The sequence below is a fragment of the Palaemon carinicauda genome, chromosome 40, assembly GCF_036898095.1.
Source record: "Palaemon carinicauda isolate YSFRI2023 chromosome 40, ASM3689809v2, whole genome shotgun sequence".
Taxonomy (NCBI): Eukaryota; Metazoa; Arthropoda; class Malacostraca; order Decapoda; family Palaemonidae; genus Palaemon; species Palaemon carinicauda.
Window position 1 is genome coordinate 19,917,948 of NC_090764.1, and position 15,269 is coordinate 19,933,216.

The 15,269-nt window shown below is 42.3% G+C and overlaps 1 protein-coding gene across 3 annotated transcripts in view; it reads left to right on the plus strand.

Moving 5' to 3' along the window:
• Nucleotides 1–15,269, plus strand: part of LOC137631587 (peptidyl-prolyl cis-trans isomerase G-like) — a 94,959-nt gene that overhangs the window by 9,086 nt on the left and 70,604 nt on the right. For 2 of the 3 annotated variants that reach the window (XM_068363445.1, XM_068363447.1), the window contains 3 exons: nt 12,659–12,727; nt 12,927–13,027; nt 13,162–13,313. In XM_068363445.1, the coding sequence (XP_068219546.1) occupies nt 12,659–12,727; nt 12,927–13,027; nt 13,162–13,313 (322 nt within the window). The remainder of the gene's footprint in view (nt 1–12,658; nt 12,728–12,926; nt 13,028–13,161; nt 13,314–15,269) is intronic. The other variant, XM_068363448.1, reaches the window with a different exon arrangement.

A 15,269-nucleotide genomic window follows, 5' to 3' on the forward strand; every position in this document is an offset into this window, starting at 1 on the left:
CTTTACTCATACGTAGCTATGAGCTTACCTGCCCTCAGTCGGAAGTGAGACCTCCTCCATGGAACGTGGTTCGGGTTCTCAGGGCTCTGAAGAGACCTCACTTCGAACCATTACGACAGGCCTCTGATCGCCACCTGACTTGGAAGATGGCTTTCCTGCTCGCGTTGGCCTCTGCCATACGAGTTAGTGAACTTCATGCTCTCTCATACGACATCGCCCATTCAAGGGGATGGGGGGGAGGTAACATTCAGGTTCGTTCCTGAGTTTGTTGCCAAGACTCAGAACCCTGTAGTGCCGGACCCACGGTTCGACTCCTTCAGGGTCACGAGTCTCCGTTCTGTAACAAATGACCCAGACCATCTGCTATTATGCCCAGTGAGGAGTCTGAGGCATTACTTGAAGAGAACAGCTGCAGTTCGTCCCCGCATGCAAGCATTGTTTGTAAGCACGGGAAGGACTAAGAGGAGGGTCACCAAGAACACCATCTCGGCTTGGATTCGAAGGGTTATCCATCACGCCTTGAATCCTGACCCTCCTCCGTCACGTCGCCCTAGGGCACACGATGTCAGGGGCATCGCTACGTCCCTGGCCTTTTAAGAGAAACTTCTCTGTGACGCAGGTGCTACAAGCTGGGGTCTGGAAGCGTCAAACGACCTTCACACCCCACTACCTGCAGGACGTGACCCACAGGAGCCTCGATACCTTTTCTATAGGCCCTGTGGTGGCTGCACAACAGCTGGTCTAACCTCAGGCTCCTTAATGGACAAGTAGCAGAAGGTTGAGGGCATTGTTACCCGGTCTTAGTCTGCGTGAATGAAAGAGTATGTCTGGCCCTTACTTCTTTCTTCATCCTCCCCTCTTTTGGGGAAAGCAGCATCCTGGTCTCTGCATAGCTGACCTCAACCTTGCAGGTAAACCATGCTCCCTTGTGTTCCTAGTATTAAGTTAATACTGTCGCGTCCCCCATAGCCTGACGAGGTGGTATTAGGAACGTCCTAGCCTAGAATTCCATCTAAAGGACTCCAGGTCAACTTCCTAGGACGAGTCACACTCTTCCTCCACACACAACTTATGTAGGCCACACGTTCCTTGCGGAGCAAGGAACTTGTGAGGTGCTGGGACCCTTTTTCTCGAGTGCTACTCACTCGGATTCTGAGTCCCCGGGTAAAGTCAAACCCAGTAAGGCTGGGGACTTTCCACCCTTCCTAAGGGTAAGTCCCCCTATGTAAATAGCGTGGTTTGTATTTCGGTTACGGAACAAATGACAACTTTGGAGATAATTTATATTTTTCCTAACCATACAAACCTTAGCTATTTACACATATTTGCCTGCCAGCCCTGTCCCCCAAGACAAGTCTTAACTCTAAGTGAAGTGAGACAACTCACCGGAGTGTGGGGGGGAGGGGTAGCAAGCTACCCCTTCCCCTACCCCCTTGCTAACTAGCGCGGGGGTAGTTAACCCTCGTTAAAAATCTAATGGCTTGTCATTTTCAGCTACACCGAAAGTAAACCCTATGTAAATAGCTAAGGTTTGTATGGTTAAGAAAAATACAAATTATCTCCGAATTTGTCATTTTAAATGTGATTATGGGAAAGTTTTATCAGAATTGAGAAGCTAGTGACTTGTGTATTGTTGAAGAGTTTTGGAACCCATGTCAAATTAAATAGTTTAGGATAGTGCAAATGTAGCTGTATCATCAGTTATTTTCCAGTTACAGTTCAGTGTTCTTGTATGCTTGAAGTTTTCATAATTTGATTTCAGTTCCTTTTTATCAATCTTTGTTCATCCTTGATTTCTATTACTAAGCTTTATTTATGCCTCCGTAAGTCCATACATTACGCAAACCTTTTTTAGTTATATATGATGTGTACTACCCAAGAGTACTTAGCTAGGATTAGAATCCTCAGTTGATGCAAGAAGCTCAGTTTTCATTTGATATGTGTATCCCTCTGTAGAATAAGACATATAACATTATAGAATGTAATTTCTGTCTTGGATACTGTATACAATATTGCCAAATTAGGAATATTAGATTTGAATTCAAGTACCTTCACCCTTTCCATTTTACAAGGGATAAAATGTGTTATTATTTGGTAGTTATTGAACTATAGATACTGTATGTGGTAAGCATGGTATTTTTAATACATTATATTAAATGGAAAGAATGAATGGCGAATGTACAGTTTACACAATTTAACTCATTAAATTTATTTTTTATGTTTTATATATTATTCATTAGTTCTGCATGTACCTACTTTTGTTTGAATAAGAAATTTATTTACTAATTTATTTGATAGTAATGCCTTACCATGTCTCTGCTATAGAGAGAAAATATAAGATATATTTTATTTGGTTTCAGTTGCTTTATTGAGTGTAGAAAAGATCTTTAAAAAAGAGAATACAGAAGAGGAAATGATCTGTCTCATGGTTAATTTCTTCTTTGTTTTGACAGATATTTATACCTTCTCTTTGACTGTGTTTTCTGGTAATTTTTTGGCCTTTCAGAATCTGTTTGTCCAAACATTTTTATCCTTTTTTCCTTAGGACTGTCATTCCTTGTGGTATCATTGCTTATGATCACTGAACTGGTTATTAATTGTTTTCCTTCTTGATTTAGAGGATGTGGTGGTAACTACTGTACATCAGATGTTCTCAAACTTTCAGTGTTACTGATTGAGGCTAGACCAGATATTATTATTACTAGCTAAGCTACAGCCCTAGTTTGAAAAGCAGGATGCTATAAGCCCAAGGGCTCCAACGGGGAAAAATTGCTCAGCGAGGGAAGGAAATAAGGAAAATTATAAAACTATGACAGGGCTTCTGGAACCTCGGACTTGGAGGTCTGAGAGACATATAGAACTTATAGAATATTATGACATTGGAAATTCCAAAGAAATCCTGATATTTATAAAGGAAAATTTCTTTTGTTTCAATGTTAGAATTCAGTTTAGCAAATGATAGTTAAGTTTTATGAATAGTACTTACCTGGCAGTTATATATATATAGCTGATATCTCTAAATCGGCAGAATTTTTCAAAACGAGGCAACTGCCTTGTGGTGGTTGGGAGGTAGGTGGTAACACCCGTCACAGGGTGGTCCAAGGAATCATTCCTGTGTCCAAGACTTCAGTTCATCTCTGCCGGCTGGATCGAAAACATCGTCGGTCCACCATTGAGAGTTTTTCTAATCATTTCCCTTCTTCGCTTTTTTGGACTTCGTTTGGTGAAGTACACTGATTTAGGGTTATGGCAATCGTGTTTTATTATTATTTTTTACTTTGTTTATCATGAGTGATAACTTAATTTTCGTGTTTGTGCGAGTGATGTATGCAAGGTGAGGTTACCGAAAGTGTCGGTTGATCCTCACAGTTTGTATGCAGAGGTTTTGTTTGTGCACTATATTTTAGGTGCAAAGTTTTTAATCCTGATGACGGAAATACGTTCCGGCAACTCTATGACGTCACAGTCGTGTGACGTAATCTTCATGCATGTCTTGCAAATTCTCTTTATTTGTTTTATGTAAAGAATGGGAGGAATTCCACTTATATAAGTTTTTTAACTTTTAATGTAAAATTTTTAAAGAAATATTTGTCCATTTGGTATTCGTTCTTTAAATCATCGATCTAATTTCATAATTAAATAGAACTAGCGTATGGTTAATTTACGCTGTTAGTTCTCGTTACTTTCGGTGCAGTCCCAACATGCCTTGGTAGCATTCTTTTCGATATGGGAATTAAAGTGTTGGCTATTATTCTCCAACTACAACTATATGGGAATTCTAGTTTTAGTAGCATTTTCATTTATATGTTCCTATTGTTTACATTTATATATATAGATACGTTATTGCTATATCTGTTCTTTTTATCATTACAACTCGCTTGTTTTTGAAAACCCTTTGAATTAATTGTGGATTACATTTGTTTTCCCTTTTTTCTGTTCATTTTAATCTTTAACGTATAACTTTCCCGGCGTTTGTATGTAACTACCAGGTAGGTATTTATGACATTTAATTTTACCGGTGGTTATATGTAACTACTGGGTGAGTGTCTTCAACATCTATTTTTAATCTCAACTCTTGCCCGGTGGTTTTTTCCTTTTGTGACCGCCGGGTAAGTATGTTTGAAAGTTTATTTTATTATGGAAATGTCAGTTTAATATTTTATAAAAATATTTTGTTACAATTTATATGGCAAGTACTAGAGACGATTTTGCTTTCTCATTCAAGCCCGTGGCAGAAGAATAAGTTCTCTCACAATGGGCAGGACTAATTATGGTTTTTTGTGTAAGAGTTTAATAGTGCACGTTTTCAGTGCTAAATTAGGCATTGGATTCTTTCAGCACAGGGACGTTGTTTTCCTAGCCTTAGACCTCTTCCAAGCTCCCCGGCCCATGGGAGAAGGAACGTCGATTGGCGAAAGGAAACGAGAGGCGTTAGCTCACGAGCAAACGCCCTCGCGAGCGTTCCTGTTAACGTTCCCAAGAATGCTCGCCCTTGCCATGGGAAAGCAAAGAGCGTTGAACGTTAAGATTCTTACACTGCTTTTAGAGTTTTGCATTGCATCACTTTTGATTTTAATGGCAATACTTTAAGTCATAGATATTCGCTGCTAATATCAATGCTTACAAACCATCATTGACTCGGTTTTTGTCCCAGAGCGCCAGTCGGCCTTATGAACCCTCTGGTCGGAACCGAACGCGCCGAGCGGCATAATGAATATCATTTTGCCTTAACGCTCGGCGCTAAGTCTTTCAAGACAGGACGAATGCAGCCTCGTCTTTCAGGGCAAATGCAGCCTCGTCTTTCAGGGCGAATGCAGCCTCGTCTTTCAGGGCGAATGCTGCCTCGTCTTTCAGGGCGAATGCTGCCTCGTCTTTCAGGGCGAATGCAGCCTCGTCTTTCAGGGCGAATGCTGCCTCGTCTTTCAGGGCGAATGCTGCCTCGTCTTTCAGGACGAATGCAGCCTCGTCTTCCAGGACGAATGCAGCCTCGTCTTTCGGGGCGAATGCTGCCTCGTCTTTCAGGGCGAATGCAGCCTCGTCTTTCAGGGCGAATGCTGACTCGTCTTTCAGGACTAATGCAGCCTCGTCTTTCAGGGCGAATGCTGCCTCGTCTATCGGGGCGAATGCTGCCTCGTCTTTCGGGGCGAGTGCAGCCTCGTCTTTCGGGGCGAATGCTGCCTTGTCTTTCGGGACGAGTGCAGCCTCGTCTTTCGAGACGAGTGCAGCCTCGTCTTTCGGGGCGAGTGCAGCCTCGTCTTTCGGGACGAGTGCAGCCTCGTCTTTCGGGACGAGTGCAGCCTCGTCTTTCGGGGCGAGTGCAGCCTCGTCTTTCGGGGCGAGTGCAGCCTCGTCTTTCGGGGCGAGTGCAGCCTCGTCTTTCGGGACGAGGGCAGCCTCGGGTTTCGGGACGTGGGCAGCCTCGTCTTTCGGGACGTGGGCAGCCTCGTCTTTCGGGACGTGGGCAGCCTCGTCTTTCGGGACGTGGGCAGCCTCGTTTTTCGGGACGAGGGCAGCCTCGTCTTTCAGGATGATAGGACGATCGCCGCCTTGTTCTTTCAGGGCGACGCCACGTCTTATAAGATCTTTGTCAAGGATGACTTTTGTGATCACTTTTCTCCTGTTGAATTGTTTGAGGTTAACAGAAGGAGAGGATCCTAAGTTCTGTTGCTCCATGTTCCCCACCCTCCTGAGTTTTCACGTGGTCATTAATGGAGCTTTAAGAATATATTAATTTTTGTTTCTTAAAACAGAAACCTTTGATGACTAACAACAGTAAGAGCCAGACTTTGCTACTTCTGGTGAGCCTGGGAGAGAGGAGCAGACCTTTGGTCCGTGTTTTTACTGGGATGGATGCAAAATCTTTTTCCTAGTGAATCCTCCTTTGTTAGTTACTCCGATAAGACTTTTCTGCCTAACCGACTTTGCAACTTCAATGTCTCTCTTTTGGGAGAGGAAGTCTTTTGTCCGGTCCTGGACGTAAATGCTCTTTACGCCTTCGTTCAGAAGTCAAAGTCCTCCATGGAGACATCAAAATCTTTGGAGAAGAGGGGAGCAGACCTTTGGTCAGTACTTCTTCTGAAGGAGGATTACTTTTTCCTTTTATAAGGAAACCTCCTTTAGTTTTTAGCTACAACGATTCTCTCTCCCAGTTCTAGAGAGGAGTCTAAGTGGCAGGCTATGCAATCAAACTTTATCTGAGGTTTGTTTACAAGGAAGAATGGGTCAGTTTCGGGCGTGTGTTTTGGTCTCAGCTCCGTCCCTCTCATGTTCACGTAACTTTTGCTTTATGTAGCGGTATTCTGCTCTCTGGAGAAATCAGAGCGTCCCTGTATCTGGATTTTTAGATAACGTTGAGCCTATCGAATAATTAAGTCTTCCTGTCAACAAGAAGAGTCTCTTCTGACACCAGGACGCTCAGCACCTTGTCTTTTAGAACGTTCAGCGTCTCGCTCTGTTAACCTCTCGGCTCCACATCTTACAGGACTTTTGGCACCACGTCTTACAGGACTATCGGCGCCACGTCTTACAGAACGATTGGCGCCTCGTCTTTCAGGACGCTCGATGTCGAAGTTCTAGCATGATGCATGACTTTGAACATGAGAATCTAGGACTTCGTGATGACACTAGTCGAATCGTGTGTCGAGATCAAGGAAGCCTTCGTTCTGATTTCTTGGATCTAGAAAGGAGGTTTGTTCTAGGGCAAGAAACATCGGGGCAAACATGCTCAGCAGGAAGAGACTTGTTTTTCCCTCAGAATGGTCTCTCAACCCGCAAGTCTGTCAGTCTCTGGATGTTGTGGGGCAGACCTGTAACAGACCTTTTTGCCTCCAACTGGAAGAAGAGGATCCCCTACTGCTGCTCCCTAGTCCCGGACGAGGAAGTTCTAGCAGTGGACTCCTTCCTGATGGATTGGACGGGGGTGGACATGTTTGCGTTGCCCCCGTTCGAGATCATCAATCTGGTCTTCAGGAAATTCGCTCTCCTCGATGCGGGGCGAATGATCCTAGCGGCTCCATTCTGGCCTGCTAGGGAATGGTTTTCGGAAGTGATGGGCATGTTGATGGACTTCCCAAGAAGACTTCGGCAAGTCCAGATCTTCTCAAACAGCCCCACTTCGAGAGGTATCATCTTACCCCCCTTGCTCTCAACTGACTTCCTTCAGACTAACTAGAAGCTTGTCAGATCTCGAGGCTTTTCGGCACAAGCGACGAAATCTATCGCCAGAGCAAGGAGGATCTCTTCACAAAGAGTCTACCGATCTAGGTGGGAGACCTTTAGAGCTTGGTGCAGGCGGCACAAGTTTCCTCATCCACTACCTTTCTGAGCCAGATTGCAGACTTCTTCTTGTACCTCAGACAGGATGCTAAGCTGGCTGTATCTACCATCAATGGATACAGCAGTATGCTCTCCGCCGTCTTTAGGCATAGAGGCCTAGAGTTGTCCCAAAATCAAGGTTTGCAGGACCTCATTGGGTCTTTTCAGACGACGTAATAGGTACTCTTAAACCTGGATGTGGTGTTTAAGTTTCTGTGCTCCAAGTAATTTGAACCTATCTCGCTAGCCTCTCTTCGGGTTGTAGCAAAGAAAACCCTCTCCCTTATGACTCTAGCGAATGCCAAGAGGTCAGCGAAGTCCAGGCGATTGGGAAGAGGGTGAACTTCAATTAGGATAGGGCAGTTTGTGGCTTAAGGTTCATCTTTCTCGTAAAGAGCGAGAACCCTTCGTAACCCTGTCCTACGACGTTTGATGTCATTAACCTCACGAACCTAGTGGGTCGAGAGAAGGAAAGACTCCTCTACCCAGTTAGGTCCCTCAAAGTTTTTTTTGGCTCACACTATGAACGTGAGCTGTGCATCCAACTTGTTTTGGTGTTCAGTGAAAGGTCCGCCAAAAACCCCTGTCTAAGTATGCTTTGTCCTTTTTCCTGAGGGAGAAAATTAGGGAAGCCCACCTCTTATGTGAGGAGGAACACTTCGCCCTGTTGAAATTACGGGCTCACGAAGTGAGAGCCATTGCTACCTCTCTGGCATATCAGGAATATATGTTAGTTAGGCTATTCATGGATGCTATTTTCTGGAGGAGCAACTCTGTCTTCGCTTCTCATTAACTTAGAGAGGTGAGAGTAGACTTTGGCAAGTGCTATACCTTGAGCCCATACATAGCTGCGGTTTCTGTTTTAGGCAAAGGAGTTAATAACCCCACTCAACCTTGGTTTATATGCATGTATGAGGGTTTGTGTTTTTATGATGGTCTGTGGACTTCGTCTTGTGGTGCGGTTCCCTCAGTCTAGATAGATAGTTTATGTCTATGTTGCAGGGTTAGGTGGTTAGTTTGAGTAAGGTTGCAGTTTTTATTATATGGGGCGAAGGTAGTTTCTGAAGTCTAGTCAAGTTGTTGGTCTTATCCCTTTGACAGACTCGATTGAGTTTTTTGCAGCTTTGCAGGCTTCCTCCTGGATAAACTCTCCTAAGGGAAAGCCACTCTAAAGGCTGTACCTTTGAATCAGCTACCTTAGCAGGCAAGGAATCAAGGTGTTTTTATCTCCTACAACTCTTTTGTTGTTTCCCCAACGATGTTTACTGTCTGTTTCCCTCCTCCAAATGTGTGAATCAGCTATATATATATATAACTGCCAGGTAAGTACTATTCATAAAAATGGAGTTTTTATTATAAAACAAAGTTTTATGAATACTTACCTGGCAGTTATATATCTATTCTAAGGCCCACCCACCTCCCCTCAGGAGACAGGTCGGGCATAGATGAACTGAAGTCTTGGACACGGGAATGATTCCTTGGACCACCCTGTGACGGGTGTTACCACCTACCTCCCAACCACCACAAGGCGGTTGCCTCGTTTTGAAAAATTCTGCCGATTTAGAGATATCAGCTATATATATATAACTGCCAGGTAAGTATTCATAAAACTTTGTTTTATAATAAAAACTCCATTTTGCACGTCCGCACTACGGTTATAATATAATCAAGTGTAGTATGCTTATGCATGTTTGCATCTGTATGGGTAATATTGAACATTATCTGAATCAACTAGTCATATGTACATACAGTTAATTTTATGCAAAACGTATAGAAAACTTTGTATATATATCATGCTTTTTATATAGTACTGTATATACTCGCATTGCTGTTCAACCCTGTAAGGGGTTAGTGCTGTCAGTACTCTAGGCATTATTTATTCGCAGCATTCTTTCAGCCCCAGCTGCACTAGCTGTACAGTATATCCTTCTACTTTACCTCTGTTCCCTCTTCGTTTCTTCCCTTTGCTCTCCACACACTTAATGTATACTTCTTTGGAGCTGTATGGTTTCCCCAGTTGGACTTGCATGCTAAATGTCCCCAAGGCTATGCTATACAGCTTAAATTTATGAATCTATAATTCATATTACTGTACAGTGCATATTGTCCTGTATGATATTTGTAATTTAGTGTTCATTTATATTTGTTCAAGGCAGTTTCTATCAATGGGGAATTCATAATGTACATGTGTTATATGGATGATAACCTCATTACGTGGGTTTAAGTTGGAATTTAATAGTTATTTTGTCTAAGCTGTTGTCCTTTACTTTTTGTGTTTGTTTAGATGTATTGCTGTAGAAGTGTTTGCTTCTTTCTTGTAGTTGGTTTTTATTTATTTTGCTGTATTTTGTAACTCATGACTGCTTCTTGACTCAGTTTTCTATTTTGATTACTGTTTATAGATCATTTTACAAATTCCAGAGTTTTGTATATTTTCAGGTTAGAAAAGCAAATACAAATGCTTCATGGCCCAATGTAAATTAGCTAAAGTCAATGCATACAGTGTAGAATGTTGAGTATTATTAATAGTAACCTGACTTTTTACTATGAATTTGTGTTGGATTTTTCTTCACTTTTCATCACAGAAGCTATTAGTAAATCATGGCAGATAGCCTTTGACATAGGCTTGTTTATTATTCCATCAGTACAATCATTGGGCTCAAGGCAACAATCCATTTGTCCAGGCAGCTTGTATATTTCACATTATTCAACGAATATATGTAGAATTTTTTCTCGGATTACCATTTGACATTGATTGAAGGTAATTTATCATTATCTTTGTCACCTTGCTACTTCTCTATCAACTACTTGTCTAACTGAGATCAGTTGATTTTCCAGCTGCTGTAGACCACATTTCTGTAAATTCCTTGTTTGTATTGTCATTTTACTTCACTCTCCTTTTTTTAAATAAATTCCCTATTTGTACAAATTACTCTCATTTTCTCCTGTCTTCTGCTCATCACGTTTCCATTTTTTTATGTAGGGTCTTTTTTATTTGGCTTGGAAGCTTTTTACTTTTATTAGTATTTTATGTGTTTATTGGCTGTTCTGTATGTCAGGTAGACTAGAACAGTGGATTTAATATAGTTTCACTCATAATTTGTACCTTTTAAGAAGATGAACTTGCGTGGTGTTCGTACAAATATATTATCATTGTATATACTGAAAGATTTAGGTTCTATCTAGAGAAATAAAGTGATAGAATTGAAAGCATCTCCAGGTGGTCGCAGTTACCGTCTCTGCCCCCTATGCTCTATCTTTCAAGACCAAGGATCAGAAGGGGGGAGAGGACATTGAAAGATATCGTCTTTTGGTTATTCTTTGGTAACATCCCTTCTTAGAAGTGATATTGGTGTTCATTTTGTCTTTGGGAATGATTAATGAGTGAAGCTGTTGGTAAATATTGATTTACAAAACCATCTTCATCAGACTTCTAAGGGAGGTGAACTCTGTTTCCTCTTGACTTGTAGGGTTTAAACTGAGACTATGCATGATCTGCATGTGGTCTACAAATGGTAGGGATTGTTTTACATGTGATTCCGTGCTTGATTGATCTACGGATGCTTCTGTTAATCAGACGGCTTCATTGGCTTTGCTACAGATAGATATACTTATGGAAAGCTTTAGTTTTTCTGGTGTTCAAGTGTCTCCTGTATCTTTGACTCCAGGGATTAATCACCATTTCATATGCAGGAACAACAAAGAATTGTTGAGATGGAAAATTAAAGAGGATCTTTGTAACAGGGTAGTTCATAGTTACCATTCATCATAAGCTTCCTAGTCTGTCATATCAAGAATTATTATTTGAAGCCTGGTTGATATCCATGCTCTGGACAGGCAAAAATTAGATAACGCATAGACAAATCTGGTAATATCACTAATTTCTTGTTGGCAGTTGCTGTAACAAGGATCTTCTCTCTGAATAAACATCTTACAATCATTGCCAAGTAGAGTGGATCATCATTTATAATTGGTGCCATTTTTCACAAAGTGACTAACATCCAATTTTTTTGGTCAAGAATCTTGGCCTACGAAGGGTATACTGTGGATCAGTATTGACTTTCCATCATATATAATCCTTATTATTCACAGGTCCTGAATTTTACATAAGTTATGCAATTAAGATTGAGATTTAAGGCATAACTACAGATTCACAATTCTCCTTGCAATGACATCATGTACTGTACTTGAATTGAAGGGCTTAATAGGGACAGATTTCATTGCCCTTGTAATGCATCATTGTTGTTGATGGAGTTGATTTCAAGACTTCTCAAATTGTTCAGGAACCCTCATGAAGATTGTGTTGTAAATTATAGTGGAGGCTTCAGCTTCTTTACAGGAACTTAGGGTTTTGGTGGCCTATTGGAAACTCCTGCTTGGCATTCTTTTAGACTGGGGTTTGAAACCCATTCAAGCTCGATAGTTTGTTGTAGTGTCTGCAACCTCACCATCCTTGTGAGCTAAGGATCGGGTGTTTTGTGGGAGCCTATATGTCTACCTGCTGAGTCATCAGTAGCCATTGCTTGCCTCCCCCTTGGTCCTAGCTTTTGGGTTAAGAGGGCCTTGGGTGCTGATATGTACTGGTATATATAGTTAGTCTGTAGGCCAATGTCACTGTCCCTTGCCTCTGCCATTCACAAGTGAGCTTTTAAGAAACTCGAGCCCACATTGGTCTGACATGGAAATAGCAAAGACCAAGTAATTCAATTATGTAATCTAAGGCAATGGTACTTAGGTTCATTCCTTTGTGCCTATTAAATAACTTTCTCCATTCTACACATTGCAGAATTTACTTTGTGGTTGATATTAAGGATATATTCTAAATGATAAACGAGAACATTAGCTCTCATTTATTGTCAAGAATTGCAATTCAGATAAAGACAATGTGACTCATCTGTTAAAGTCTGAAATAGAAGTATTATTTTGAAACATTTTCTTTCATATGCTAGACTGTATTTCAGCTCATGATTGTATGTAAACCTCAGTTGTATAATATGTTAACAGAATTAAAAATATACACAGTAAATCCCTCCCTATATGTAAACGTGTTATTAGGAAAATTGTATTTCAGTTTAGTAAAAGTTCGTTGAAGCTTTCTCAGTATTATTTTTAGTTACTATTCAAACATTTTCTTTTTACATTTTTGTTGTTGCACTATGAAGAGAAGCTTTTGAATATCATGTCATTTCCTTATTCACTTCCTAACCTTAAAGGTTAACAAAAATAACAATAAAGAAAAGGAATCTCATTGCCGATTGGTAGGTTATAGGGCTCAAGATATTTGAATTGGCTCAGGATATAAAGTAAAGGATTTTATTTAATAGAAGGCATTTTGTCTTTTCAGCATTTGAGATCTAACTGGCCAGAGAAGAGATATGAGAGAAGTGGACAGTTCCTTTCTGGGTTATGTGAGGTAATTTTTCTAAGTATATCAAGTTGGTTGTTAGCTGATATGATTATTTCCCTTGATTCTTTAAAGATATAAGATATATTTGCATTTTATAGGATGTATATTATTGTTTTTAAGGGTAAATCAAACACATGTTTATTTAAGAAGTATTAATTCTTATAATTTACTACAGTTGCCCTTATGTTTTGACATTATTTTCCAGGTTAGTGACAAGGTCTTGTCCGAAAGAGCTCGTAGATTTGGAGTGACAGAACCACCCAAATATGCCTGTACTCCAGATGCGGTAAACAAACTACTTAAAAGGTACAGTCCATTTTTATTATAGATATTATTCTATTTGATATGTTGATGAAACTATAAACAAGAGCTAATGGCTAATTTTGTTCTTTATCTTATAATTATGAATGATATTTTGATGTTGATTCCTAATCTTTCAGCTTAGATATTACTAATGAAGACTTTGAAAGGGGTAATTACCGTCCTGATGCTCTCTACATGCGAGGTGTCGAAGGTTTAAGCAAAAGTGCCATACTAGAGTATTTTCAAGCCTATGCCCCTGCCAATATTGACAGAATTAACGACACAAGTTGTAAGTATTGTTTTTCAATATTAATCTTACCCGATGATCATGTAGCTGTCAACTCCGTTGCCCGACAGAAATCTACGGTCGGGATACGCCAGCGATCGCTTATACAGGTGGGGGTGTACTCACCAGCGCCATCTGTGGTCAGGTACTCCAGTACTTCTTGTCAACAAGACCTCAATTTTTCCTCTGTCGTGCCGCCGGCAAGACCTACATGGATACGCTGTTGTTTTGGAGTCTTTGTTCACGGTTTTGGTGAAGTATTTGCTCTAAAATTTAGCCTTCGCTGTACAGGAAGCTTTTCCCTTAGCTTAGATAGCTTTTGGAATTAATTTGGTTTATTGGTTAACGATCTTTGCATTACTTTGGAATTCCCCCTTGACTGTTCTCTAAATTCAAGATGTCCGACCACTCTCAAGCTCCTAAATTTAGGCGATGTAGTGTTAGGACTTGTAATAGGCGTCTTCCGAAGGCCTCTGTTGATCCTCACACCGTTTGTTCCGATTGTAGGGGAAAATCCTGTCAATTGGAAGATCGATGTGGGGAATGTGCTGGGCTTTCGGAATTCGATTTTAATGAATTCCTCAAATATACAACTAGGTTAGAGAGGGAGAGAGTTAGGAGTTCTTCTCGCTCTTTGGTTTATTCCTCCCCCCATGCCCCTCAACCTTTTCCTTCCCCTGTGGTGGTGACCCCCGAACCTGCTACGAGTGCTCAGCCTGATATGACGGATATGTTGCGTGCCATTCAGGCTCTTGGTGATAAGGTGGAGTCGTTAGTTAGTGACCACAATCTTCTCTTGGCAGATGTCAAGGAACTTAAAGTGAAGAGTGCAGTGGGAAGTGTTAGTGCCAGTGCTGTGCCTAGTGTCAGTGTCAGTGTTGCGCATGAGGATACTTCTGTGCGTGCCAGTCGTCCTCCCAGTCCGGGACCTCTTGCAAGCTCCCAAGCCCAGGGGAGAAGCAACGTCGAAGGGCAAAAGGGTTCGGCAGGCCTTGATCGGCGCACAGTTGTATCCTCAGTGGTTGCGGGCGTATCTGATAGAGATCGTCACTTCCACTCCCAGACGAATGAGCCCTTAAATTCCTCGTCTGCGGAAGAGGTTTCCAGGAGGAAACGCTGGACCCAGGTCTCACGACCTCTCAAACGTAATGTCCCTTCCGAGCTAGTCCAACGGCCCAGGTGTAGCCACTGGGCCAGTTCGGACTCGCCGCAGTCATCTGATGACTGCACACCTCCTAAGAGAGGTAGAGTGGTGCCTCAACAGGCCTCTGCTCCAACTTCTGTGGACCCCAAGTGGTCTATGCTGCAGACTATGCAGTCTCAGCTTGCGGCTTTGATGCAGGAGTATCAGGCAGAGAAGGTTAACACCCCTCCTCCTGCGAGCGCTCCTCCACCTCTGCGCAGTCCTCCCTGCCAGACGCATGTTCTTGAGGCTCCTCCTGCTTCCATGCGTGAGCTGCCGCATCGGGAGTTGTCAGGTTCCAGCTCTATGCAGCAACCTCCTCTACCCATGAGGCAGGAGCCTCATGCTATGCGGCAACCTCCTCAACCCTTGAGGCAGGAACCTCATGCTATGCGGCAACCTCCTCTACCCATGAGGCAGCAGCCTCATGCTATGCGGCAACCTCCTCAACCCTTGAGGCAGGAGCCTCACTCTGCGCAGCAACCTCCTCAACCCTTGAGGCAGGCGCAACCTTTGAGGCAGGAGCCTCATGCTATGAGGCATCCTCCTCAACGCATGCAGCACGAGCCTCTTACCATGCAGCAGCCGCACTCTTCGCAGCATGAGCCTCATCCCATGCAGCATGAGCCGCATACCATGCAGCATGAGCCTCATGCCTTCCAGCATTCGCTTCTGACCACTTCGCGTACTCCTCAGACCACCGCAGAACCTCCCTCACTCCAGCCCTCTGCCTTTGTCATTGCCAGCCCTCAGTCTATTCAGCAGAGGCATGATGA